At 35.9% G+C, this 27,995-nt stretch overlaps 1 protein-coding gene and 1 long non-coding RNA gene across 2 annotated transcripts in view; both read left to right on the forward strand.

Moving 5' to 3' along the window:
* LOC148945010 (uncharacterized) overlaps positions 1-27,995 on the forward strand; it is a 540,330-nt gene that overhangs the window by 300,974 nt on the left and 211,361 nt on the right. The gene's annotated exons all lie outside the window — the stretch shown is intronic.
* qsm (Zona pelucida superfamily protein qsm) overlaps positions 1-27,995 on the forward strand; it is a 75,362-nt gene that overhangs the window by 13,910 nt on the left and 33,457 nt on the right. Inside the window, exons 2-4 of the mRNA XM_089099265.1 lie at positions 2,246-2,353; positions 14,523-14,620; positions 27,739-27,914. Of these exons, the coding sequence (XP_088955391.1) occupies positions 2,246-2,353; positions 14,523-14,620; positions 27,739-27,914 (382 nt within the window). The remainder of the gene's footprint in view (positions 1-2,245; positions 2,354-14,522; positions 14,621-27,738; positions 27,915-27,995) is intronic.

The raw sequence follows: 27,995 nt of genomic DNA on the forward strand, positions 1-27,995 counted from the left end.
GTCATAAATAAAGATTTAAGAGAAATAGGATCTTCCTGAGAGAGTGTAAAACGGGAAGTTTTGAATAGATTGGGATGGAGGAGGAGCGTGCGTAGCTGTGTTGGCCTCAGGCAGTTTGGTGCTGCGGTGAGTTGTTAGCAGTAGTAGTAGTATTAATCATTTGGTTCGTGTACTAGGTTTGCATAGATACGCTTGTCTTTTCACTTTTTGTCTCATTTCCGCTTCAATTTTAACCGATTTTAACATCGGTTAAAGGATTAAAGAAAGCCAGATTAAAGCCAGAAATCCAGTGTAATTTGGAATTGAGGATGAATATCCTGATCTGACTAGGCACATAACGTTGGAATTTTAAACTACAACAATTTAATAGGAGATTTATGGTTACGGGTATTTTTCCTCAGGATCGTTACTTAAGACCACTTCAAAAATATGTCAAAAAATAAGGCTTACATTGTTTCAGAACCCTCTTCATTGTTGATTCGATGATCAAAATAAATTTTTTGCTTTTTCACTCATTTGAGTTTCTGGCACAAAAATAGTGTATGTGAAAAATAGTGTCAAATGCTAAAAATGAATGTTACTAAAATAGTACCATGTTAAATATTGTATCTTGCAAAAGTCCAGTTATCGTAACTTAATAATTCCCTTCTATCCTACATCAGTATCATGAAAATGGCGTGGGCCATAGGCTAAGGGTTACTTTACGGTATTTGTATGTCGGAACACTCAATTGGTATGCCAAAATTTATCTTGAAAAATCTGAAATTACCTTAGAGAATCTCCGATACCAGAAAACCTTAGCAAATGGGTGGAAAGCCAGAGCATTTTAGGGAAGGGGCAGAGTTGTAGCTACAGTCATCAGCCCCCGGGGACAATGTCAGTTTTTGCACCCCCTTTCCCCACCATCATTAAAACAGTATAAGTAGATCATAGTATTCACGAAAAAACCTCACTTTTGTGCCCCCTCGGTGGTTGCGCTCGGGACAGCCGTCCTCCTCGCACCTCCCCCTAGGTACGCCATTGGAAGAGGGGAGGGATATGTCAAAGAAAAATATCTGTCATATCTTAATTTGGAGAAACTCTTCACTTTTGGACATAGAACTTGGAACGTTCGTATTTTCGAAGATCACACCACCTTTCCATGACGTACGAATAACTAATTTTATAATAGGGATAAATCATTTCATTAGACAGTGAAAAACAATGATAAGAATTCTGGATATTTCGATCACATACACAGTGACCGTCATCAGCAGATAAAAATTTTGTCTGCTGATGACCCTGTGTGTGGATTCATCCCTATTTGAACTATTATTTGTAGAACACAGATTTTTTTGAACACAAACACATACATACAAGCTTGACAGACAGTGCAAAGTGCTAGTTGTGTTTTCCAGATCTGCAGAGAGTACACAAATTGGGACAAGTGCCGCTTTATAAAAAAAAAAAAAAAAAAAAACTGTGATAAGATTTTAAAAAAAAAGATAATAAGAAGGAAGTACAGAACCACTCTCTTAGTGACTGCAGATTGAACTTTCAAGAAATTTTTAATAGCCTATTTAACAATCGTTTGCCACAATGATCACGGATTCGAGTTCCAGTTTTTTGACCTAGTATGACTAACGCTGAAACACATTCTCATGGTCAGACTAATTTTAAACGAAAAATCTGGGCTGAGAATCGTGGGGTAATTATGATACTAAGAATTAGTTGAGAAATTCCCAGAAAAAACTCAATGGTATTATACCATATAATAACCATAGCAAATATTAGGAAGACCAATCAATGTAACCATATCTAAAGAAAAAAAAGTCCCGCAAGTCGCTTAAAGATGTTTGACCGAAGATAAATATAAATATATATAAATGCCATATAAACATATAAATATATAAATTTATAAATATATAAATTATATAAAGAAGATAAATATAAAAATATCGGAGATAAATTATTAATAAAGAATTTGTATCGAATAAAGAATAAAGAATTTTATCTTTATTGATATTTATCGAACATAAATATTAATAAAGAAGATAAATATATAAATATCTTAATTGATTGATAAGTCTGTAGAAGTGCAGACATAAATACAACAACAAGAAAAAAGAATAATAAAGGTTTTTATAATCTTTTTGGACAAGAATGACAAAGGCGTGATGGCATACCAAAAGATAAAGCTCTTCAAAAGATAAAGCTTTAAGGGAGGGGGGATAGCTGTTGTTTTGTTAATATTTTGTCTTTTTAGGTACACCAAAAGTCTTCTGCGATGACAAAAGAATGCATATCAAGTTCATTTTGACAGACTTCGGCTCAAGTGTATACCTTGATGGATTTAGAGATTATCCCGACTCAGGTAAGTCAAAATGTAATAGCTCGGATTGAAAAAAATGGAGGTAAATTCGTACATTTTATTATTTACATGCTAGAGCCCATTTCTTACCGTTATAGGTAGCTCTTCCGAATTGTAGAAGAATGCTTATATGAAAGCACCATCCAGCTATCTATGTGCCATTTACACGAGTTGTCCTTACCGTAACACGAAATTTATGCTGTGCATAAAGCATCTAGAATTACTGTTGCAGCCACTGCTACATCTACCACACCACTATTCTCAAGTTGTGGTAGTACTCCTATCGTGACTACTCTGAGTACGACTATTACCACTGCTACTTCTACCGTGCGACTACTCGTGGTTTTGGTTACACTCATACCATAAATCTTGCTTCGGTGACTAATGCTGCCACAAACGCTACTACCACGAATCCTACTAATCCAAGGATTTCTACGCTGTATAAATGGGATGCCCAAAGCGGGGACTTAATTGACTGATTTGACATCACAAACTTACTACTCTTTGTATAATATCGAAATAAATACTATTATTGTACTATTTAATAGCCCCTATCGCTTAAACTTTTAAGTTGCAATCGTGGTCGAGCTTTTTTAAGACCAAATGTGAACTTTATGGATATCGTTTTTATATTTTCCCTTGGAGGTAGGGCTTATGAACGGAGTGTCACCATCACAGCATGTCCTTCATTTACAAACCACCTTCAGAGGCATTAAACCCTGAAATTGGCCAAAAAAGTTTCTTATTTTTTTCCCCTTTCTTGAACAAAGTGAATCCTAGTTACTGCTCCATCATCTGTTCTGCCTCCTAATGAAAGAGAAGAAAAAAGAAAATTCCTCTGCTTCCGTAACACGCCGATTGAATTGCGTACATTGCAGGTGTCTTTTTAAACACGTTTTCTCATGTCTGATGTGTTTTTTTTCAAATAATTTTGAGGTCTTTATTGAAAAAGCACCAAGGACAGTAGAAATTAAAATTTAGTTGCTTTAATTTTGGCAACTTCAACTACAATATACAAAAAATATTCAGCAATTTTTAATGAAAGAGATCTCCATTTGCAGCTACGTGTTTCTTGGTAGTAGTAGACGCCAGGTGAAAAAGAGGGGGCTGAAAAATCAGCAAAAAATAAGCTAAAACATCTAATACAAAGCAGCTTAGAATATGTAGTTTTCTTTTGAAGGTAGTTGTCTAGGGGATCAGAAAATTGTTAATGATTAAATTTTTACAGACGAATACGTTCTCAAATTTCAGTAATACACACGTGGGTGAAAAATTTAAATATAAACGGTCTCAAGTTAAGGCGTGGGTGAAAAATCATCAAAAAATAAGCTTAAACATCTAATACCAAGCAGTTTAAGAATATGTAGCTTTATTTTGAAGATTTAGTTCTCTTTGGGAATCAGAAGATTATTAATTATTAAATTTTTACAGACGAAAACATTCTCGAATTTAAGTAATAAATTTTGCTTAGTATTTTTTACGGTCCCACATGCTAACACTGACAAAAATGTGGTACTATCCTAAACACTTCAAATTTTTCAAATAAAAAAAGAAAAATCTCTATTGTAGTTTCACGTTTGAATAGACCTAAGACGGGTACAAGGGGTACAAAATGTTTTTATTTTGATGTCATTGGTAATTTGAGATTCTGCTGCTCTAAATTTTAGCCAGCCTATGACAGAATTTGTTGTTTGAGGCTAGTGGAGCATCAAAATCTCCAAAATTGTGAACATAAAATCCAACTTGCAAAAACAATTTCAACCACACAAGACTTAACCACGAAAAGTCATTACGAAGTCATTAACAAATCCTAAAATTTTTACGGTGATGGCTTCTGCATATTTAAGATTTTAATATTTTGTGTCAATAAAGGCAAATGCACTGGGATTTATTTCATTATAAAAATATTATAAAACCGATATTGTTTTCCTTTTTTTACTGTGGGCATTAGCTATTACCATAATTAGTTTGATTAAACGCCAAAGCACCGTAATTCATAGCCTCATCAAAAAAAAAAGTAGCCTAGGTCTCCAGAAATTTTCTAAAAGCTTGAAACACCAGTTAAATATACCAAAATAATCGAAAATGTACCACAAAATTGTTATTACGGAATCCTGATTTTTTTTTGTTTTTTCGCAGTGAAGCTTTTTGGAGTCATTCACACATTAAGAGTTAGAAATTCGTATTCAGACAGGCAAGCTCATAGAAATTCATTTCAGTGCGAAGTTCGTAAAATTTTATAACAGAAAAATTACGTATCATGCTTGGGGAAGTCGTAAAAAGTTTGGAAATTCCAGAAGACATCCCCGAAGAACCCCCCTTCTATGTTTACATACTTTTAAACGCATAAAAACTTAAACACAGATTGCAGAGTTTAGTAGAAAAAGTCGTATTCAGACAGGCATAACAGTTTCAGTGAAACAGTTTTTTGGAGATAAATTGAAAGTGCACTGAGCGTGCAGTGCACTCCTCACGCTTCTTCACAAGTGAACAAAAAATGTAGAAATGCAGTGAAATGCAGTTTGCTTGTTTCGAAAATGGCTCTCACTTAAATTTAGCCTTAATAAAAAGAATCTTTTCAATTCTTAAATTTATGATTTTCCCTCCTGCTCTTTAAGACAGATTTTCTTTACAGTGAAAGTTATCGTTTGAAATAATGTTTCAAATGATATTAAACTTCATGTTCTTACTTGGAACTGAGAAACTCTATTCAATTTTTTTTTGTCAAACCTAAACTGCTTAATTTGCAATCTTTTTCTTTTTTTTTTGAGTACGTTTTGGCAGATCACTCTTTTCAGTGACAAGAATTAATTTTAGTTCAAAGTCTGTAAAATGTTTTAAAATTGACAAATTATGCAACAAATGTTGGGAAATCGCAGAAAACTTGGATGTTCCAGCGAGGCATGGGCAGAATACTTTCCTTCTATGTTTACTTACTTGTATATTAGATATTTGGACATTTGTGTGAGTGAGCTTAGAATTTCAACTTTGTGTGTGTGAGTGAGCGACTGAGTTTTGGACCATGAATTTGGAATTTCGATTGGTGGAGTTTTCATTGGAATAATTGGATAAGATGTATATGCACCAGACATACATTATATTTGTTTGCATGATGGTGGGGCCAAGGAGAAGTGCTCTGCCTCAATATGTCCTAAAACTGTTCATACAGAAGATAGGAGCGTGCATTACTGTCACTACATTCACATTACATTCACACTGTCATTCTACATTCAGTCACACTGTCACACTGTCAGTCACACTACTGTCAGTCACACTAGTCACACTGTCAGTCACACTGTCACACTACATTCACACTTGCATTACATTCACACTGTCATTAATAAGTAGGACGGTTAGTTAGTAAAAATGGTCAATGACTGGCCGGCAAATAATACTTGATGGATCAGAAACAAGTTTGCCTTGTTACGGATTTTCTGTAAACCAGTGCCGACGGTAATTTCAGTGCCGACGGTAATTTCAGCTTTTTTCCACCCACTTTACAAATGCCAAGAAGATTAAAAGAAAAGCAAAAAAAAAAAAAATACATTTATCTAAACGACATCTAAACGCATTTATCTTCATACTGTTCTATTAATTGTATGTCAACTTTCCCCTCATCACTAAGTCACTTTAAAAACTATCAAACAGTTCGTGGTAACGAACTCTAAAAAACGGAATTTTGTACCAATAGATACATCAAAAGAATCAGATTTTATGCTGATTTCAAATACATCAAAAGAATCAGATTTTATGCTGATTTCAAATACGATTTGAAATCGTTTCAAAGATTTCAAATCAAGTTTAGTTTTACCCATCAAAAGTTACGCGCCTGAGAAAATTTGACCTATTTTCGAAAAAAGGAGGAAACGCCCCCTAAAAATCATAGAACTTTAATGAAAATCACACCATCAGATTCAGCGTATCAGAGAACCCTACTATAGAAGTATCAAGCTCCTATCTGAAAAAATATGGAATTTAGTATTTTTTGCCAGAAGAAAGATCACGGATGCGTGTTTATTTATTTTTTTTTTCCAGGGGTGATCGTATCGAACCAGTGGTCCTAGAATATCGCTTATGGCTCATTTGAATGGAAATAAAAGTTCTAGTGCCCTTTTTAAGTGACAAAAAAAATGAAGGGCAACTAGGCTGCCTCTCACGCCTTTTTTTTCCAAAGTCACCCGATCAAAATTTTGAGACAGTCATTTTGTTCAGCATGGTCGAAAATACAATTACTATGTCTTTGAGGATGACTTAATCCCCCACAGTCCCCGGGGGAAGATCTACAGGTTCTGAACTTTGCCCAATGTTTACATACAGTATTGGTTATTGGGAAGTATACAGAAGTTTTCAAGGGGGATTTTTTCTGGTAGTCGGGGAGGGGTCGGGTGTTACGTGGCAAGATCTTTTCATGGAGGAAGTTTTCATGAGGAAAGGGACATTGCTGTGAAGGGGGCACCGGATTTCCCAGCATTATTTAAAAACGATCAGAAATTAAATAAAAAAAAAAATTCAACTGAAAGTAAGGAGCAACATCAGAACTTAAAACAAACGGAAATTATTATGTACATGGTTGAGGTTCGCCCCTACTCATTAACTCGCTCTTTACGCTAAACTTTTCTTTTGTACTTTCATCAGAGCTATTTATTCTAATTAACGGCCTTTGTGATTAAGGGTCATTCTTAGGGAATCGGAACAAAATTTGAACTTTAGCGTAAAGAGCGATGAATTAGATGATGCGCAAACCCTCTAATACACATAATTAAAAAAATTCGAATATAGAACTTCGTTACGTAAGGTACGTCAGATCAAAATTTCGAGAAAGCTATTTAGCCAAAAAAAGTAAAATTAATATGCAAATTTTGCTTTAATTATTCATGTACGGTGAGCCAAAATCAAAGCTGCATTAATTCAAAACGTTCAGAAATTAAATAAAAAAAGAAGTTTTTTTTAACTGAAAGTAAGGAGCGACATCAAAACTTATTTAAGGTCTTAAATAAGTTTTAATTAAAATTAAACATTTAATTACTTAATTAAAACATTAAAACTGTCCCCTTCTCAACGCCTTGTTCTTTACGCGAAAGTTCTTTTTTTGTTTTAAAAAATAAAGTTGTGAGACACAGTCAAACTTTAGCGTAAAGAGCGAGGCGTTGAGGAGGTGACATCCCCTTTCATATACGGAATAATTTCTGTTGGTTTTAAGTTTTAATGTCGTTCCTAACTTTCAGTTTTAAAAAAAACTTGTTTTTTTTTATTTAGTATGATAAAACAAGGACTTTTATGCAGGATTCTAACTGTTCCCTACTTAAACCCTTGCTGAACTTGCGATCTCTTTACTTTCTGTCTTGTGCTTCTTTTAATTTTTGAGGTTACATGGCCAGCTTCCTGCTGCTCTATGTAGTAATATATCTCTTATTTCTGAGCAATCGACTTGTTATTTCCACACTTCCAATGATTTTCCGATACTAGTCCGGGGGCCTGACCCCTATAATGTGACAACTAGGTGATCAGAAATACACAGTCAGTTTAGCAATAGTTTCCGACTATATCGACTACGCTGAATCTGAATATGGGTGGGGTCAAAGTAAGAGGTAACGGCTTGACCTTCTAAAATCCAAAAAACTCCCTTTTTAGGCCTATAAAATGTTTGCAGACTGTTTTTTTAAGGTTGTACCATTCCAATTTAGTTGCATGGCATCTCGTATTATGCCTAATATAGTCGTTTCTTTAAATATTGTTTGTTTTTTCCGATACCGTATATAGTTCTGGAGCTATAGGTTAAAATGTAATAAATTTCCCTCAAAATCTAAAAATTCAAAAGTTTATCTCAAGGTAAAGCACGCATCTCGCAACTTAAATATTTGTAAAATTTTTCATGTTTTACCAGAAATTACCTTGGATATTGAGCTTCACACTCCCTAACATTTCCAAGCTCCAACTAGTTAGTGAAGCTGCACCGATTTTTTTTAACGAGTAAGCCAAAAATGTATGCGAAAATATATCTTTGCAAAATAGTGATATGACACAATATTCAATGATGGAATTTAGCGTAGAATCCAAATATCAAATTTAATTTTCAGCCCAATCTTAACTTCGTTTGTTATAGGTTAATTACTTATTTGTAGGCCTAACATTTTTTTTTTTTTTGAAAAATGGTATTGCAAGACATGTTTTATGCCAAATTTTGAGGCCGAGTCCAAGGGTAGTGTTGACTTGATCATCGTGTTTCAACTTTAGTTACTATATGCTATTTAATTTGCTATAAGCTCTGATTTTCTTGCAAATATAGTTGTAAATCCAGACTATTATGAACCTACGAAGCTTTGCAAGGTAGGAAACGGACACGGAAGAACCATGCTTGACAGAAGCTGAAAGCCGAAACCGCTAACATGATTAAAGAGTGTTTATTATATTACGTACTTTACATCTATATAAAAATACTTGTGTTGAAATTAAATGAGTAAAGATACAAGTAAAACCTGTCAAAAATAAAATTCCCGCACATCCCAACGGTTTCCCCCAACGTACGAAAAAAATCCCGCCAATCCTCGTCTGAATCGTCGCTGTCGGCACCAAATCGCCCACCACATGCGCAAGGAATGTCGCATGGCTTTATCCCCAAACAAGGGCACTTTTTACCGTACACAATTTTACAGTAACAAAAGGTTGAAGCCTTGTTGACAAATGGAGGCCAGTGGGTCAGCGCTGAAGTCACTGGACTGACTCCTAAAGTATCGTGATGGGCCCAGCCAAACTCAAGTGGGTTGAAGACATAGGGCTTATGAATCACAGCCTGAAGAATAATGCTCCACTGAAGTATAGCTCTCTTGACATGATATACGAAAGAACCATCTGTTGGGGGCAAGCTGTTTAAGTTCTTTTTTCTGGGAAATAAATGAATTCGGAGGTCATTTAGAGAATCAAATTCGGACTGTTTTTTGCTATATACCGATACAGACAATTTCGTACAGATATGCAAGATTCCGGGCTCGTACATAGTTATGTTTCGGATATCACTCCTCACTTGCTGTGTAAGATCAGCAATTTCTTGAATGAGCTGTGATTTAACAGCAGATGCAGCAAATGTTTTTTTTGCCCTTCGAGAAGAAAAAACTGACCGTATCACATTCACTAATGCAACGTAGCAACCCTATTGACTCTACAACAGCCCACGATGTTCTGTTCACAATTTTATGGATCAGAAAGACTTTATCCCGGAACTGGACGTAGAGCTCTGGCTCATAGTCTGGGTCACACATGCAAAGGAATATTTCGCGATAGTTTTGTAATAGAATGACCACAATGTCTGTATCATTTGCTTCAACAATTACTTGGGAACATCCATTTCTGTAGCATTCGGTAAGATAGAGAGCTACACGCGTGTCTGCTTCTTCATGTGTGCTGCGCAAGGTAGCTTCGTAGTCCGGGTTCAAATCTAAAGTCATTTTGGATGGGACCAGTTTAATCACCTTCATTCTGTCACTGAAGCCGCCAGAGAGGTAAATGGCAAATCTTGATTCAGAAAGACAGACGTGGCTCCACAATTCAATAATACATTCCATAAGTCTTGCCTTACTCTCTGACTGCATAAGCAAAATATCTCAATTTTCTAGTACCATGCTCTTCATAACGATAAAACTCTTCGTCACTGTATTTCCTCTCCGCTCATGAAATTCACTACTGCCTTTTCTAACAATAAGATGCCCGGACGTGTTTACAAGGCCGAACACTCCGTCATTCCGATCAGCCACAACATGCAGCTCAGTTGTAGATTTTGGGAGTTGATTTAATAACCTTGCAATGATTCGTTTCGAAAATGCCTCAACGGTTTCGGTTCTGTCCGGTTCTTGCGACCGGATTAACGGCATGAAGTCTACCACCACACCAGTTCCCGTGACCATGTTAATCGGTACTTCGCTAGGCCACTTTCTAAACTTACAGAGGTGCGAATGAACTCGAAAAAACTTGATTTCGTACACGATCGAAGTTTAATGCGTTCACCAGCTCCTGCTTCAGATATTGCTGGGGCGTAGGGCAAAATTTCGTGGGGCATGATCTTACTAAGCATCTCAAGCGTAGATCCTTGACTAGTGCCAACAGTAACCAAAATCCTTTTAACAGCTTCCAATTCAGCATGAACGCTGCTACTGGTCTTGGCTGTCGAACGTTTGGCCTTTTTTGTTTCGCAATCCATAGTCTTTACTTTAACCTTGGAAAAGGGGTTGGTTTCTCCAGCCAAGTATGCTTCCAATGCTTTTAAACCACTAGCACGTGCACTCAGGAGGCTCTTTGCCACTGCCTCATCAGTGACTTGATTTGAAATGATATTCACCAATGATTCCTCATGAAATGTAAACGGATTAATATGGTCTTCAACAACAGAGACCACATTACTGACAAGGTTTTCTTGGCGCTTCTCAAAGGTTCCATTCTTGCTTCCTTCACCGTCAAATTCACTCATGCTCTCAATTCCGGCAAGTTGACAAAGGGCAGAGGAAACCTCAGCGCAGAGTGGTATGGTGGTAATACTTACTTACTTTACTTGTACTTGTGGCGGGAATCAGGCGTTTCCACCTCGCCCGGCATCGATGATCCTGGAGACCTTCTTGGACCATGTTGAGCGATCTTCTGCCAGCTTCTCTGCAAAAGTAAGCCACTGAGTTGACCATCTGTGTCCGAACTTTCTGAATCCCCCGATAGGTTCAAGGTCTGATTTGGCCAGGTTCCACCAGTTTTTCCTCTGTCCTCCTTGGCGTCTCTTCCAGGAGCTAATAGGCTCGACTAGAAGTATTTGGCGAGGCAAGTATTCTGGCGGCTTCCGTAAAACATGGCCCAACCATTTCAAACGGCGTTCTTTAATAGTGAGCGCAACATCTCTCTGAATATTGCACATTCGACGTAGATCCGTGCTGGAGATACGGTCACGCAGCTGTATTCTGAGAATTCTTCGCAGACAGGTATGCTCAAACACCTTCAGCGTATTCTCATGCTGTAGTTTTACCGACCATGTTTCGCATCCGTAAAGGAGAACGGTGTTCTCCTTTACGGTGTTCACACCAGTGTTGCCACGCTGGCCTGGAAGAATTTACTAAATCTGAGAGGAAAAATTTACTAAATCACATCTGTTTTACTAAATTGTCAAAAAAAATTTGCACCATCACGCATCGACTTTTACTATAGGAGGATAATCAATAAGATTTTCACAATCTTATTTCCCTTTTTCTTTTTTTTTCCTCTTTTCTTCTTTTCTCTGTCTGTTCCTCTTTTCTTTCGTTTTCATAGTACGATTGAAAATCCCGGAAACCTTTAAGTTCAAAAATCCTTTTTTTTTTAATTATTTGGATGTACTACTGGATAGGCTTCATATTCCAGATGCGGTGTATGCAAGACGTCATACAATAGTCTGGAATCTTGGATTCTGGAAATTCTGATGATGAAGCCCGGCTTTAAATTTATCAATGGTCTTCAGGTCATAAAATTCAGATGTATTGAAATTGAAAAAGTCTGAGAGTCTGGAAAATTTTCTGGAAACAAATTAAGCCAGCATACCAGTCCTGATTTTAAATAGTTTTCCTTTCAAAGCGAATATCAAGAAGAAGCCGAGAGAAAAGTAGAGATTTTTAAGCGTTAGGGTTGACGCGAAATCGCAAAAATGAGAGCAATAATAGCCATAATCTCTAATGTAATCGAAATCGGATTCTGTAATGAATGGATCCTAATTTTTTTTCCCTGAATTCATGGAAAATAAAAAAAATTTTGTTTAATCTAAATCATGACTTTTTACATTCTAGGTAAATTTACTAGATCCTTTAAATTTACAATTTTTTTTACTAGATCTAGTAAAATCCTACTGACGGTGGCAACCTTGGGTCACACGTTATTACTGTATGAGCTAACTTCAGTGCGCGAGCTGTACGATGCATAATGTTTCGAACTACCAACCTCAAGTTTAATCAGCAACAGATTCGACAAAATTGTTTCTTTCTTCTTCTTCTTCTAATTCACAGCAGGCGGGCTATTCAGTTGGTACTATTTGGCCCTCTTCTTTTTGCTTCACTCTGTGGGCTACAGAGCTACTGTCTTGGTTGTCTCTTATTTATTAGATATTCTCAGATATCTTTCAGTAGATCTTTTGACTCAAGGAGTTCAAATATAAGATGATAGACATCGATTTCTGTACTCTGTGTGCAGGTATAGTTGGCTAGGCTCTTGGCTGATAGTGAGATTTTGTGGTGTTTGAAGCATTTAAGAATTTACAAAGCAAGGTATGTTGTGTAGACGTCAGCATATTACATTCAAATAGGCAATGGTCAATTGTTTCATTATTCATATTACAATGCCTGCAAAGAGGGGACAGAGGAATTGAACCACTTGAATTAGAAAACTTATATGAGAATGCAATGAAATTTAGTCCATTTGTTCCAGAACGAATTCTATGATAAATTTTAGAAAGATACTTATTGGGAAAGGGGGAAAGGATAGGATTAATCTTTTTAAAATTAATATCTGATAGCCTCCATCGGTAAATATCTCTAATTGGGATTGGTCTCCCACTTGGCTGGTCAATATTTATAGCATTTTTTGCTATTTCATCAACCTGATGATTACCATTTACGAAAGCTCTTTATCATTTTCGTCTTCTTCTTCCTACGAAATGCGTACCTGCGAAATTTGATCTCAAGATTGAGCTGTAAAACAATTAGCTTATAATAACTGAAGTTGATACTTGGTTGAAAAGTAAAGTTCATATTCGGATTTGGCGTTAAATTCTAGCATAAAAGATGTGTCACATCATCATTTTGGAAAAATGTATTTTTGCATATTTTTTTTTTGGCCTATACTTTATCAAAAAATTCTAGACGATTTACCGAACAGTTTAAGCTTTGAACTCTACGGTAATGTGAAGATAAATACGAAAGATAAATTCTGGAAAAGAATGAAAAACACAAAAATTATAGAAAGGTCCGAGATAACGTGGTTTAGTTGAAAATGAACCTTTGAATTTTGAGATTTTCGGGGAAAATTAATAAATATTAGCCTATAGCCCCTGGGCTATACAAGATATCGGAAGAAATTTAACATATTCTATGAGAAGACCATACCAGGAACAAATTGAGATGTCGCACCACTAAATCGGAGTGGTATAACCTTAGAAAAAAAATAAAGAGTCTGCACACGTTTTATAGGCCTAAAAAGGGTGTTTTTTTTGCTTTTACAAGGTTAAGCCGTGATCTCCAACTTTGCCACCACCCACATTTGGATTCAGCATGGTCGATATAGTCGGAAACTATTGTCAACCTGACTGTGTTTTTCTCATCACCTCAACTCAGAAATAAATGAGATACGCTTTCGTGGCCCCGGACTATACCTTATACGTCGTCAATGGGGTTTGACTTTAATCCTCTGATAGCTTGTAATATTATTTGGAACACTCTACCGGAGTCTGCACAAAGCTCCCACTCGTTTTGTATCTTCAAAAAGTATGTTAGAGATTTTCTTGCTAATAATTAATTTTTTGGCCGGTTCTCCGACGAGTTGATGTCTCTGGATTGGGTCTGCGGTTTATTTGTGTGGGTGGAATCATGTGTTACTCCCTTGCCTAACTTAAACTTTTTTCTCCTTTTTTTTGGGGGGGGGGGCGGAGGGTATAGTTTGGTTTGGTTATATGAGTTTATTATTTAAAAAATGTTTGATGAATGTATTAACTTATTTTTTAGTTTTGTTTTTCCCCTGTTTTTTCTTGGCCACAGAGCCTTACGGGGGAGACTATGTTGAAGTACTTGTTAGTTTTGTGGGTAATTTACCGTAGATCTTGGTATTCACCGATATATTTCTTGTTTTTCTTTTTCAATAAATTCAATAAAATAAAATAAAATGACGTCCGCGCAGATGCTTCGCCCGGACACACGTTTAGCCTATTGCCCCCGTCCTCCTAACTGCACCGATGGATAGTGGTAGAGAAGCGAGAGAGAAAAAGAAAAAGGGGATGGAAAGTGGTTATGGACATTCTTGCTCAAGCAGGACCCTTAGGGCAATGATTCTAAATAGTCATTACCATTTAAGTAAAGAAAAAGTAAATTGCATAACAAAGGGTTGTAAATATAAAAAAGAGAAAAGAATTTCAACCCTAAAAAATATGGCTTATTGTATGGTATATATTGATTTTTTTTTCTAGTTTGCCAACCTAAAATTTCGAAGGACCAAGTTGTGTTCAACCTTCCTTTAGATAATTATGAACGATGTGGAATAAATAAGATCACCAACAAACAGACCGTAAGTGTTTTAATTATATTTGGTGTGCAGACACGTATGTATATAGTTCAATATACATATTGAATACATTGTTTTCAAACTGTGTTCATGTTGCTTATTTGATTTTTTTTTTTTTTTTGCCATGGCCCAAATAGGTTTTTGTATTGATTAATACCTATCTATCTGTCTATTTATCTATCTGTTGCTCAATTCAACTATATGTATATAGTTGAAGGGCAAGGGCAGAGTTGGTCATTCTCCACTAAAGACAATCTTGAAATTGCTGCAGTATCCTATACTTTCAATGTAATTTGCCTTTCTTGAATTTTGTAATATTTGTTCCAACGTCCGTAAATTTTCGCTGCATCCCAACCCTTTCTTTTTTGAATAACTTCCTGGGTAGGTTTTTATTATAGACTAGTATCTAGTTTAAGCAATTTATTCAAATTTTAAAGGATTTTGTTTTAAATCCATTGCTCTGGGTTTCAAGCTGTGGGGTCGTTGCATAAGTCATGGAACACAATGTGTTTAACGACCTAAAGCCGGTATTTCCTGTGACTGTGAGTGAAGGGTATGGGAGAACTTACAAGATAGGAAACTCAACTTCGTTTCTGAAAAAAAAAGTTGAGACTCTACTAGGTAACGCTGGACTGTGAGTGCCGCTAATAGTTTTTAATATATAAAAATAATATAATATACTATTATGTAATGATTATATTATATAATAATACAATATAATAAAGATAATATAATATTTTGTTGTTGGTCTTTTCGTTTTCTATACGTTCCTAAATGAATGGCTGGAGAAGTTCTAGAGAAGGATGCAGGGCAGTAGATGATGGGTAAAGTGATATTGAAGTCAGAGGTTGTACTGGTACTTGGGTTGAGATGGGCAGGAGGAACAATGTATTGGGCCAAGGTCTAGGGGAAGAGGGAAGGGATGTGTCTATTTATTAGCATTCTTGAATTAATGGACATAATTGTTCTGAAACTTAGCATGTGGTTGCCCTCTCTTTCACTGTAAGGGAAATTGGGGGTGAGTAGGGTTTGAATCTGTCGATGTGTTTTAATCAGGGGTGGATGGTTGCGAAGATTGGAGTTCTCCATTGATCATGGTTACAGTAGTACAGAGAAGCGTTGACTTAACTAAGTTACGCCTAAATAATCGCCCGTTCAGTGACCTAGATTTTGTCGACGGTGTCGCCATTCTACTAGTTTACGAGTGTAGGCGTTGAACAAGAAGCAGAAGTTTTCGCGATCTCGGTCAATGTCAGTAAAATCAAAGCCATGACAAGTAGCAGCTTGGCCACAAAGATTAAATATGGCAACATCAAAGTGGAACAAGAAGTCAATTTCAAATACCTTGGCAGCACCATCGATAATGTTGTATCTGTATCCAAAAGATTCATTGGCAGGATTGGACAGGGAAGCAGCAACATTGATGGACCAAAATATTTTTGGAGATGGAGTGGTTTCTCTCCCTGGCTCAAGCTTTGTATATTTAATAGTTATGTTTTGCCCGTCCTACTCCGTGCATCAGAAACATGGCATCTCAAGCAAGAGCAAGAGAGGAGATTTCAGTCTCTCTAGGATGTGTGCCTCTGTAGACTATTTGTCATCAACTGAGGATCCCGCCATAGAGGAAAACTTAAAAATACATCTCACCTAAAAATATACCAAAAATATACATAAAGAGCATAAAGAGCCTTGCTGTGATGTAGAAAGGATAGGTTTTTATCCAGGAATATACCCAGATACCATGCAAATTCATTTTTTGTCGCTTTATTGTTATCTGGAAGTCACAATTCCAGTTATTTCCGAGTTAGAAGTTTTAACCATTGGAAAGAATAAAACACCCGATTTCTCGACATTTATTGCAAAACGATTTCATCCATCGAAACATAAGTTTCTTCTAAGGTAATTCTAAGTTTTTCTGGGAGTTTTCCCATGCCAGTTTTTCCGGTCACAGAAGGCCATTGTAGTATCGTATGCAAATGCCAGCTGCTCATTGGAGTTGTTGTTACTATTTGAAGTGTCTTCACTGCAGCATAGTTAGCAGTACCGCAATGTCCTTAAATTTGAGTTCGGAACTTGAATTTAGGGCATTATCACGAATTAGAAATAACACTGGGCTAAGGATCAATCCTTCCGACACATTTAAGTTTACCATTGTTTCGTTTCATGGATCTTTTCTTAAGAAAGTCGCTGGAACCATTTCAGTGCCTCTCCTGTAACTCCGGTGTGTTTTAATTTACCTTGTAGAATTCCATGATCCATACTGTCGATACTTTTTATCCAGTAAAATAGCAGCTGGCACAAGTCCCAGGTTAAATACTTTGTGAATAAAAAAGTTCAATGATGTCACTGCATCTTCAGTTGATTGCCCTGGTTCGAGCCAAATTTTCTGTTAGTTGAGAAATGCCTTTGCTTCAAGAAAAAAGTAAAGCTTATTCTTCAAAGGCTGTTCAAAGACTTCGAAAACACCGAGAGAATTCAGCCCGAAAGCTAGGTGGGTTATCTTGATTCAAGACCACCTTTGTAGACAGGTACTATTCGAACTTTCTTCTGGATTGATGGAAAAAACCCTTTTTGCAATGAGAGGCTTATTAAATATGTTAACGGTTGTGATATAGATGGCAACATTGCTTTCTGCACAAGATTGAGGTGGAAGGGAGTTACACGTTTGTTGAACGATGATTTTTACTCCAATAATCTCTCTTCTAATGTTTAATGGCTCCTTCCAATATAGAAACAACCGCAAAAAGAGGGGATTCTATCTTGGGATGCCTTTGAATTCCATCTTTGAACACCTCTATGGCCTGGTTTTAGCCTTGCAACAGTTGAAAAGTATTGAAAGTATTTTAGAGTTTTGGAAAGTATTTTTAATGTTCTGTATTATGTTTAGATTTGTATATAAGGTATCAAGTTTATGCGTTTTTAAATTCTTCCCAGTTTGTCGCTTGATCTAGGAATGTAGGGCAAAGCAGTAACATTTTTTTATTGCCCCCCAAATGCATTATCTGTATCTGTTTTTTTTTCGTTCTTGCATTAGGGATGGTTGAGCGGAGGTCCCGACTGATATATTTGCATTGCAGGAACTCTAGGAAGATGGGAAGATCTGACGAAAACAGAAACACTGTAATTTGTTTAAAATTTCCACTAAGCATTCCTTTTTTATTCTATTTATTTCAAAAGCATTGAAAACTGGTTCTTGAATAATGTTTATGAAACTAACATTGGTAATTTTCAAAACGATCTGTTTTGAAGCGATCTGCTTCAGTTGCTTGAAGCAATAATTCCAGTTGTTTTGCCTGTAGATTTTTGTGGGTTAGATAAAAAGGAAAAGAATCTTCACCAAAATTTTGTGAATATTCAATTAATGACACCTAGATTGATCGATTAAAATGTAATGATGTATTTTCAGCAGAAATTCATTTTTAATTCTAAAATGGAAAAGAAAAGCCGTTTGAAACATATATAGTTTTTAGCAAGGCACCAATGACACTAGTCTTTTAATGGATCTGAGCTCTTATTTCTAAAATTTTAGTAACATCAGTGTTTTCTTTCTTTTTTTGCTGTTGATGTTTCGGCAAAAATATACGTTTGAAATGCAAAGCGTTTTCAGTAAAGCGCAAATTATACTTTAGACTTTAGAAGAGGGATTGGCAAGCTATGACCCGCGGTCTCCGAGTGACCCGTTCATTAATTTCAAGTGACCTACTTTAGTTTCAAAAAACTAAAATGAATAAAAACAGGTTATAAAACATAAATCTGCAAGGAATATTTTTAGAATATGGAAATTAAAACAGATGCTAAGAACTTTTTTGTTCCATGAAATAGTTGTGGCACCGATAGTAGGCCGAATACTGCAATATTTTCCAGACAAATTTCACCATTACCCGGCGTGTGGCGTTTGGAATTCTATTAATTGTCGATCGCGTTCAGTTGCTCTTGGATACTGACTAAGTTGCAAAGTTAAATGACCATTTTTGATAAAGCGGCATCCAACCTGCCACTCGGGGAGTGCTCTTAAAAACAGACAGCCAACTTTGACCTAACAGATTTAACTTATTAACCACTTTGAATACTGATATCTGTTTTTTGCTATCGTTGATGTTCCGTAGTGGCCCAAATTCTTAACTTGGCATTTGTTCTAAAAAATTCTACTTATCATTTCGAATTTTGAAACATGAATACAATGATATTGTTCCACGATGTAACTTTTCAAGAGACGAATGTGAGAATTGTTTGTTTCTCAACGCATTTAAAATATGGCAACCGTGCTTGAAAAGAATTTTGAGGATATCCCTTTAAAGGTGTGCCTAAAATGGTTCGACCTCTGTAGGTAGGAACTTGACTGAATGAACATCTCGCCGAATGGACATTAGATGGGAGAAGTATTTGACGTAAAGAATATTTAAGCGATAAGTACGCAAATATACCAATGTTCAACTAAAAAACCAACAGTTTCAATGAACCCACGGCTAAATTTCAGCGTCAACCCTTGAGGTAGTGAACCCCAGTGCATAAATTTGGTTTTATTAATGGCTGATATGTAACAAACTTGACTGACAAATGGGGTAATTTAGTCAAAATATAGCGAAATCAAAATTTTGGCGCATTCAAAATATGGCAACAGTAGTTAAAAAGACTTTTGAGGATATTTTAAAAAGGTGTGCCTAAAATATGGATTTTTGGCTGAACGGAAGATTCGCAGAATGGGCATTTGATGGAAGAGGCATTTGAAGATGCAAATATTTTAGCCATAAATATGCCAAAGCACCAGCGTTTAACTAAAAAACAAAGAGTTTCAGTGAACCTACGGCTAAATTTCTGGGTCAATCCTTGAGATAGTGAACCCCCGTGCATAAATTTTGGTTTCAATGGCTGATGAGCAACATACTTGACTCACAAATAGGGTATTTTAATAATGGAACATGGTCGATGAAAAAGCACTAAATTTGGTAGTGGCAACATATATGACAATCACGTAGGCTAACCGAAGTTGTTTTCCGGTTTCAACTTTTTTGTTTGCATTAACAATTTGCTATATTAAATAGTTAAACTTGCGCTAATGTCCTTGAAAATCTTTTGGACTTTAATCCATATTTTGTCTAATACATTTACTGACAAAGTAAGTAATAGCCTTGACCGTCAAATAGGGTATTTAAATATTTGGAGATCATAGTTACAGTGATAGATGCAACCTAGTAAAGAGCGAACAATGGTCGATAGAAACCATAAGTTAAAAAACGCGTTTTGAAAGAAAAAAACTGTCAAGTGAAAAAAATGCCATTTTTAGCTGACTCAAGAATGGTAAATATTATTTCAATTAATCTCCGTATCTAGTACCCTTATTAAGTACCAAAAGAGATCGTGCCGCGTTGGTTTCTGCCATTTTGGGCCACCAAACTTCAACTCCTCGAGAACGGAAATTCTAAAACATTCTATCAATTTGCCATGGTCTAAAATCTTATACAGAAGATTTTGATTTCCCTCCCGATCATAAGAAATTCAGCAGAGTGATGTTTTTACCATTTTGTGCCCAAAATAAAACCTAAATGCCAAAGAGTGGAAATTATAAGATATCCAATCAATTTTTCATGGTCTGAGACCCTAAACAGAAGGTTTCGAGCCCCCATATTGACAAACATTGTTAAACTGGCACGTATCACAAAACCTCAATTTTTGTCCAAAGAAAGTAAAAAAAAAAACAAAAAAAAAAACGGGTCCATTCTAAAAGAGTCAATAAATATTCTATGAAGCTCTATCTATGGGCTTCATATTCTATGAAGTCTCTAAAGAAGCTCTCTCTATGGGCCTCTCTCTAAAGAAGTCCAACAAGAGATGCTACAGTCAAACGGAAGAGACGCTTTGAAAAACCGTTTTTACAAGATGATTCAAGACACCACTGAGAGAAATACTTTGTCTAGCGTGGTTTTAAGATATTTAAAGTGTTGTTTTTTGGAGTTTAGATGGGGAAAAAGGTACCTAGAGGTTAGGTTACGTATTTAATATATGCAATGCTTTGCCCTCCACCCCCTACCCCCAATGTGCAAATATATATCCCAAATTCGTTTTCTAAACTATTATATAGTCATCCTATTTTATTTTATTTCATTAGCATTAACGAAACTTCACTTTTTAGAAAGGCCCACATAAAGGGATTGTACCGAATAGCTTTATAGATTAATTTGTTGTTGTCAGGTTATGTACTCACTTTAACTCCTAAACAAATGTTCTTTTTTTTACTCGGCTTTTGTATTTTCACTAAAGCGCTAGTTTTCTATAATCAAACAGTTCGTGGTAACGAACTGTTAGTAAGGAGCGACCCGGCTCAATGGTAACCGAAACTCTAGAAAACGGTATTTTGATATAAATAGATACATCAAAAGAATCAGATTTTAATGCTGATTTCAAATATACAAGTTTCATCAAGTATAATCCCATCAAAAGTTAGGCGCCTGAGAAAATTTGGCTGATTTTCGAAAAAAGGGGGAAAGACAGCCTGAGAAAATTTGGCTGATTTTCGAAAAAAGGGGGAAAGACCCCCTAAAAAGTATAGAACCTTAATGAAAATCACACAATCATATTCCGCGTATCAGAAAACCCTACTGTAGAGGTTTCAAGCTCCCATCTACAAAAATGTGGAATTTTGCTTTTTTTGCCAGAAGAAAGATCACGGGTGCGTGTTTATTTGTTGTTTTTTTTTCCCAGGGGTGATCGTATCGGCCCAGTTGTGCTAGAATATCGTGGGAGGGCTCAATGGAATGGAAATTAAAAGTTCTAGTGCCCTTTTTAAATGACCAAAAAATGGAGGGTAGCTAGGCCCCCTTCCACGCTAATTTTTTCCCAAAGTCACCTGATCAAAATTTTGAGATAGCCATTCTGTTCAGCATGTTCGAAAATATTATAAGTATGTCTTTTAGGATGAATTAATCCCCCGAAGTTCCCGGGGGAGGCCTGAAAGTTATGAACTTTACCCAATGTTAACATATAGCCTAGTATTGGTTATTTGGAAGTATACAGACGTTTTCAGCAGGGTTGCCAACTGGAAATATTTTATGTCCAAAGGACATATTTCTATGTGCCTGGACATAATGACATAATAGGGCAAAAAATGGACACATTTTAGACATTTGGGACATAAAGTGGACACATTTTCCAAAATTATTACGTAAAACAAATTACTTTCATAAAAAAATGTCATTCATCACCAAATGAGTGCTAAGACTTATATCTACTTATTTTTTAAGCTCTGTATTTGTTTTCCTGGGTTGCCTGCTCTTCCCTGAAGCAAACTTTCCGAAAATGGATTCAAAATTCTTTCACCTATAAATGGTATTATTGCCCTGATTTTTACTCGGCACGGTCAAGATAAAGGACAAGCTGTCGCCTTTTTCATATAAACTTACTTCCGGCTTCCGAACGTCACACAAAAATCTCAATGAAAAGTTAACAAAATTTACCTTTCGATTGTTGATGGTCTGAAATCAAAACAAAAGCCAAGTTGTCAAACACCCGGGGTACATTCTTTCAGTTATATATATATATATATATATATATATATATATATATATATATATATATATATATATATATATATATATATATATATATATATATATATATATATATATATATATATATATATATATATATATATATATATACGCCCTGTTTGCCGGCCCTGTTTGCAATCAACAATTATATAATCTGGGGTTGAGATTCGAAGCGATTTATTAAAAATAGTTTTTTACTGTGTTATGCTTTATGACAGTTAAATTGTAATTTAAACGTCATTTTGTCGATTAGTCACTGTGAAAACCTTTTAATATCAACCTTGATGGAAATCAAACGTCAATTACGAAACATGATGAAATGTTGTCATCACCTGCCAAAAAAACTAAAAATTTTGCCTTTGGTAAAAACCGGAAATCACTATGTTTTGGCTGGCGGCGAGCTGCATGAATGGGACATTATATTGATCAGGACTTGACGTTGTGGGAGCTGTGCGGTAAAGACTTGAGTTGTACCGTTATAGCTTTTTGGTAGGGACCTATTTGGCTGTTGGGGTAACGGGGTGCTTTTGGGGTGGGACTTAATGTTTGGAATTTATGTGAATTGGGAGTTATAAGTTGGGGTCTGCGTGGTCACTCTGCTTCCAATGCTTGGTTAAATTTTTGAAGTTCGTCAATATCAATTTTCGTTTGTTATGATTGGTAAGTATGTGCTACAGATGGTTAATTTTGGTGCCAAAGAGGTGTGAGACTGTCTCTTGAGTTGGCATTGTATTTTGTAAGAGTCACTGAAAAGTACCGTACCAATAGACACCGCTGTATTTTGATCCAAAAATTCCAAAAGATACCACAGAAAAACGAACCGAAGCTTGTACAACAAACTACAAAAATTACTGATCTTTTTTATAGCACAAGTGGCCTTGCGACCCATAAGACAGGATCCTTTAGTACCACAAGTGGCAACCATGATGACAAATGGAACGAATCAGGTGTTTCATCATCTTATTGCTAGACCATTTATCAGCACAGTATCGAAAGCACAGACCATATCGAAAGCACAGTATCGAAAGCACAGACGAAAGCACAGCACAGACCATTTATACGCAGTATCGAAAGCTCCTATCATCTCCATTGAAAAGTATTAAGACATACTAGGGCCGTTTTTTAGCACTAAGATCTTACATCTAAGATCTTGCATCTTTCTGCAAAGATTATCGTTTTTTAACTCATCTTTGTTCTAAGATCTTACAGCTCACTGATGTTAACAAAAAGTGTGAAGAACGCCACTGTTCTGCCATATAGAACAACGATGAGAGAACTTTGATGACATGCTCGTCATTGTTCTCAGACCACTGATCAGAGCTGAATGATCAAAGACGTTTGCATAAAAACGACAAAAGATGTAAGATCTTAAAGTCAGTCTCCATTTGGCAGATTCTGCAAATCTGCAGCGCCAATCTGCAAATTTTGTTTCAATGGCTCCGTATTGGCAGTTTGCAGATACTGCAACCTTCGACGTTGCTTTTTCTGCAAGATGGCAGATTTGCAGAATCTCCCAAATGGAGACTCGCTTTTAGTTCAAAGGTTTCACTTTTAAGCGTTTTCTGACAAAAGGTATAAGATCTTAGCACATTGATGAGTGAAAAAAAACAAGCCTAATGATAACCGGGCACTTACCATTGGTTTCGCCTTTGCGCGCGCAATAGCGAATTTTAATGTGTGGCTGTTGCTTATGCGGTTAAACTGAATGTGTGGCTGTTGCTTATGCGGTATTACTGAATGTGGCTGTTGCTTGTGCGGTATTACTGAATGTGTGGCTGTTGCTTATGCGGTATTTTTGAATGTGTAGCTGTTGCTTATGCGGTATTACTGAATGTGTGGCTGTTGCTTATGCGGCATTACTGAATGTGTGGCTGTTGCTTATGCGGTATTACTGAATGTGTGGTTGTTGCTTATGCGGTATTACTGAATGTGTGGCTGTTGCTTATGCGGTATTGCTGGGGAATTCTTCTGACTAGCTGTGTCTCATTCTTAACAGAAAGTTTCCTAGCTGTATCTATAGTTCGTTTTCATCAACTATATGCCCAATTTTTCGGTTCCTAAATTTTCTGAGATTTATATCTTACATCTAAGATCTTACGATTTTTTTATAAGGAGATTCTAACCGTAAAACCATTTTGTGAGCCTCAGTGTCAGCTGACAGTATCGAAGGCAAAGGGCCCATTAGCGAATTCTTCGAGAGGACTTGCCAATTTCGAGAACTATTGAGAATCTTTGGTTTGACTGTGAAATTTGACTGAAAAGGCAATGGCATTTTACGTCCCCTGTGTCGGCAAAGTTTTCAATGAAAGTTTTATCGTCACAAGGAGCTCCGAATGCTGCCAAGTAGCTCAAATCATGTTTCCTTTGAGCTGCTTTTTAGCGTTTTCATATTTCCTTTGAGCTGCTTTTTAGCGTTTTCATATTTCCTTTGAGCTGCTTTTTATCGATTTCCTATTTTCTTTGAACTACTTTCTAGAGTTTTTATATTTCTTTTGAGCTGCTTTTTAGCATTTTCATACTTCCTTTGAGCTGCTTTTTGGCGTTTTCATACTTCCTTTGAGCTGCTTTTTAGCGTTTTCATATTTTTGGCGTTTTCATATTTCCTTTGAGCTGCTTTTTAACGTTTTCATATTTCCTTTGAGCTGCTTTTTAACGTTTTCATATTTCCTTTGAGCTGCTTTTTATCGATTTCCTATTTTCTTTGAACTACTTTCTAGCGTTTTTATATTTCTTTTGAGCTGCTTTTTAGCATTTTCATACTTCCTTTGAGCTGCTTTTTGGCGTTTTCATACTTCCTTTGAGCTGCTTTTTAGCGTTTTCATATTTTTGGCGTTTTCATATTTCCTTTGAGCTGCTTTTTAACGTTTTCATATTTCCTTTGAGCTGCTTTTTAGAGTTTTCGAAAATTTTTAAGGACTGCTCTTTCCTGAACTTCAAAAAGAAAACTCTCCTCTGTTTAAAAAAAAAAAAAAAAAAAAAAAAAAAAAAAAAAATCACGCACGCACGTGAAATTATTGCACAAAACAGGAGAAGTTAAATGGTTTTTCTGAAGATTCCTGGTAAAGTGTCGTCATTTAGTTTTTTGTCGTTTATTCATATCTCTTATCACAGCTCTACAAGTTACGGCAACACCGCCAGATCAGTTCTAAATAGCTCGATCACAAAAACTTAATTTTTGTATAATGGACGAGATGGGGTAGTCCTCTAAGGTATAGAATCCCCTTAAGAAGATCTGGGGACTCTGATCTTACATCTCAAGCTTCTTTTTTTTTAATTGAAGTTCATTCTGCTCTGGTCAGTTGCCTAAGGATTTTGATGATAATAACAACAAAGACGTCTGTTTGATCTCCTGCTGGTAAAAAAAAATTACCTGACTGAGCACTGTTGACTGAAATCTGTGAGCTTTAAGATCCAAGCAGTTTGATTTAGCGAAAAACGAAAACTGAGAAGAATGTTCTAAGAACAGAAAAGTAATATATCATAAAATTAATTAGCCCAAAAACAGGACTTATGTCACCGGCGCAGCCAGAACATTTTGCATACATAACTTATACAAAGGTCAGCATGTAGTAATGACGTAAAAGAATTAAATTGGCAAGCTGATGTTAATCTACTGGCTAATATAATAGTTTGTTAATATAATATTTCATTCCTTATGAATTTTTTTCAATAACTTCTTTAATATTTTTTAATGCTAATTTTTTTAATGCTAACGATCCTTTAGTAATTTTTAATAATTCTTCAAATTATTTTTCAGTGTTTCATTGCTATTGTTTTCAGGAGTCATTTTCTGTCTTAATGAAACTAAAATTAACGGTGTAAGTTAATTAATCTTTATATCTAAAAAGTCAGGGGATGATCCAGGATTTTTTTTTTGGGGGGGGGGAGGGGGTTTGGCAAAATAGGTTTATCCGATAAACTTGCATTAGGAGCAAGTTTAATTCACGCAATCTTGCGTTGATTAAGTAAACTACACTACTTTAGAATACGTTTGGGGGGCGCGCGACCCCTCGCCCCCTGGATCCGCCATTGAAAAAATTAAAGTAAAATTAATGGACTTTTTGTTTAACCTGATTGGAACACAAATATTTTTCTATATCTATACCAAGTCTGATGGATTATCTACATCAAAACCATAAAAATAGGCGTATTCTGTGGAAAAAGCCCCATAAAAATTGAAAATTGAGGGTAGGAATTGGCACGACGGCTCCCTCCCCCTGCATCCTTGCCTGAGTGCAAAGATTTGGAAAATCGACATGTCACATAAAACTCTTAATGGTGCTACCCAGAATTTAAAAACCTTATCGGAATCAGTTACAGAGAACTTTCAAAAAGCCAAAAAATCAACTTTAGAAGTAAAGATATATTTAAAGCCTTTTCTTACTGACTAAACAGTCAAAAACCGTTACATATTTGCGATTTGAATCATAATTTAATATTTTGAAATCTGCTCCAGTCTGCTTTAAGTCCGTTTCTGCTTTAGAACAAGACACACCGAAAGCACCATCACATCTAATTTTTGGTGTAAAAATTATTTTTTTCTATGAAAAAAAATCAAATACTGAGATTTGACTTTAAAGATAATTTATGTGTTATCACCGTAAAATAAACAATCGCTTGTTAGAAAAAATTTTCCCATTCTGTCAAGAAAATAGTTGAGCTTTGCGAATGACGCTTTCAGAGATTTTCCAGATATTGGTATCGGGTCTAGCTTCTGAAAATTTCATTTGCCTGGCTCAACTACTTTCTTGAAACCATAGAAGAAAATGTGTCCGAAAAATAACAACGGCATTTTTACACAATCTACGGCCTTGAACTGGTTTTGTAGAGACAGTGAAAGATTCTAATGCACTTTACATCGAGCTATTCCAAGATCGTCAAACACATCCGAAAAAGCTGTAGAACAGGAAACAACAATATTCTTTAGTGGTTGCAGCGGTAGCTGCAACCTAATAAAAGAATAACACGTCCCATCGTAACAAAAAATAGCCAAAACCCCTTAAAATGGTGTCAGATTAAAACACAAGACATACCATTGGAATTATTTTGGCCGAAAACCTTGTAAAGTAAACTTACAGTCCCTTGGCTTGAACAACAAGGAAAATCCATTGGTATTAAAAACAATCAAAGTGGCTGAAACCACGAAATTCTACATCGGAAACATTTTTTTTTCATTTTTCCTTCTCCGAAGCTAGCTGGACACTGGAACATCATAGAGAGCATGGCTCATTTTAAAGGAAATCTCATTAAGTACCTTAATGAGAAGAGCTTAAATGTAAGGAAGGACATTAATGAGGAACTTAATGAGAAGAAGGATCCCACTGCCACCAATGATTTTTTTTATGATTCCTGATATGAAAATAAATGTTAACTTTTATCAATAGCTTTGTAAGCAAGAGTAGACATCCAAACATAACGGAAAAAGAGCTGAAATATTTAAAGGTCGATACGATACGATACTTTTGAAAATACTTAGTCACCATTTATAATGAATTTATGGGACTAATGTCAAATAATGTCAAGAGTGTTAAATTACGCCGATGTCAAATAGTGTCAATAATGTCAAACTTTTTGCAGGGCAGTTCCACCTACTATCACAGGTTGGTCGTTGAATATGACTTAGCGAAGAAAGCAAAGAAATTAAACAAGAAGACAAACCCGAGAAGAGACGTACTAATTCTAAAATGCGTGCCACAAAAGAACGTCAAGAAACAAAAACGTGACACCCTTCCAGATGGCTTTGAGGAATCGCAGTAAGCTTTTTCTATTTTAACTGAAGATCCTGTCAATAGAGTCCTGTCCGTGGCAATCCTGTCATTCATATTTTCGTTCAA

This window comes from Artemia sp. Qi Xiang Cuo, chromosome 13 (genome assembly GCF_049724085.1).
Source record: "Artemia sp. Qi Xiang Cuo chromosome 13, ASM4972408v1, whole genome shotgun sequence".
NCBI classification, from domain to species: domain Eukaryota; kingdom Metazoa; phylum Arthropoda; class Branchiopoda; order Anostraca; family Artemiidae; genus Artemia; species Artemia sp. Qi Xiang Cuo.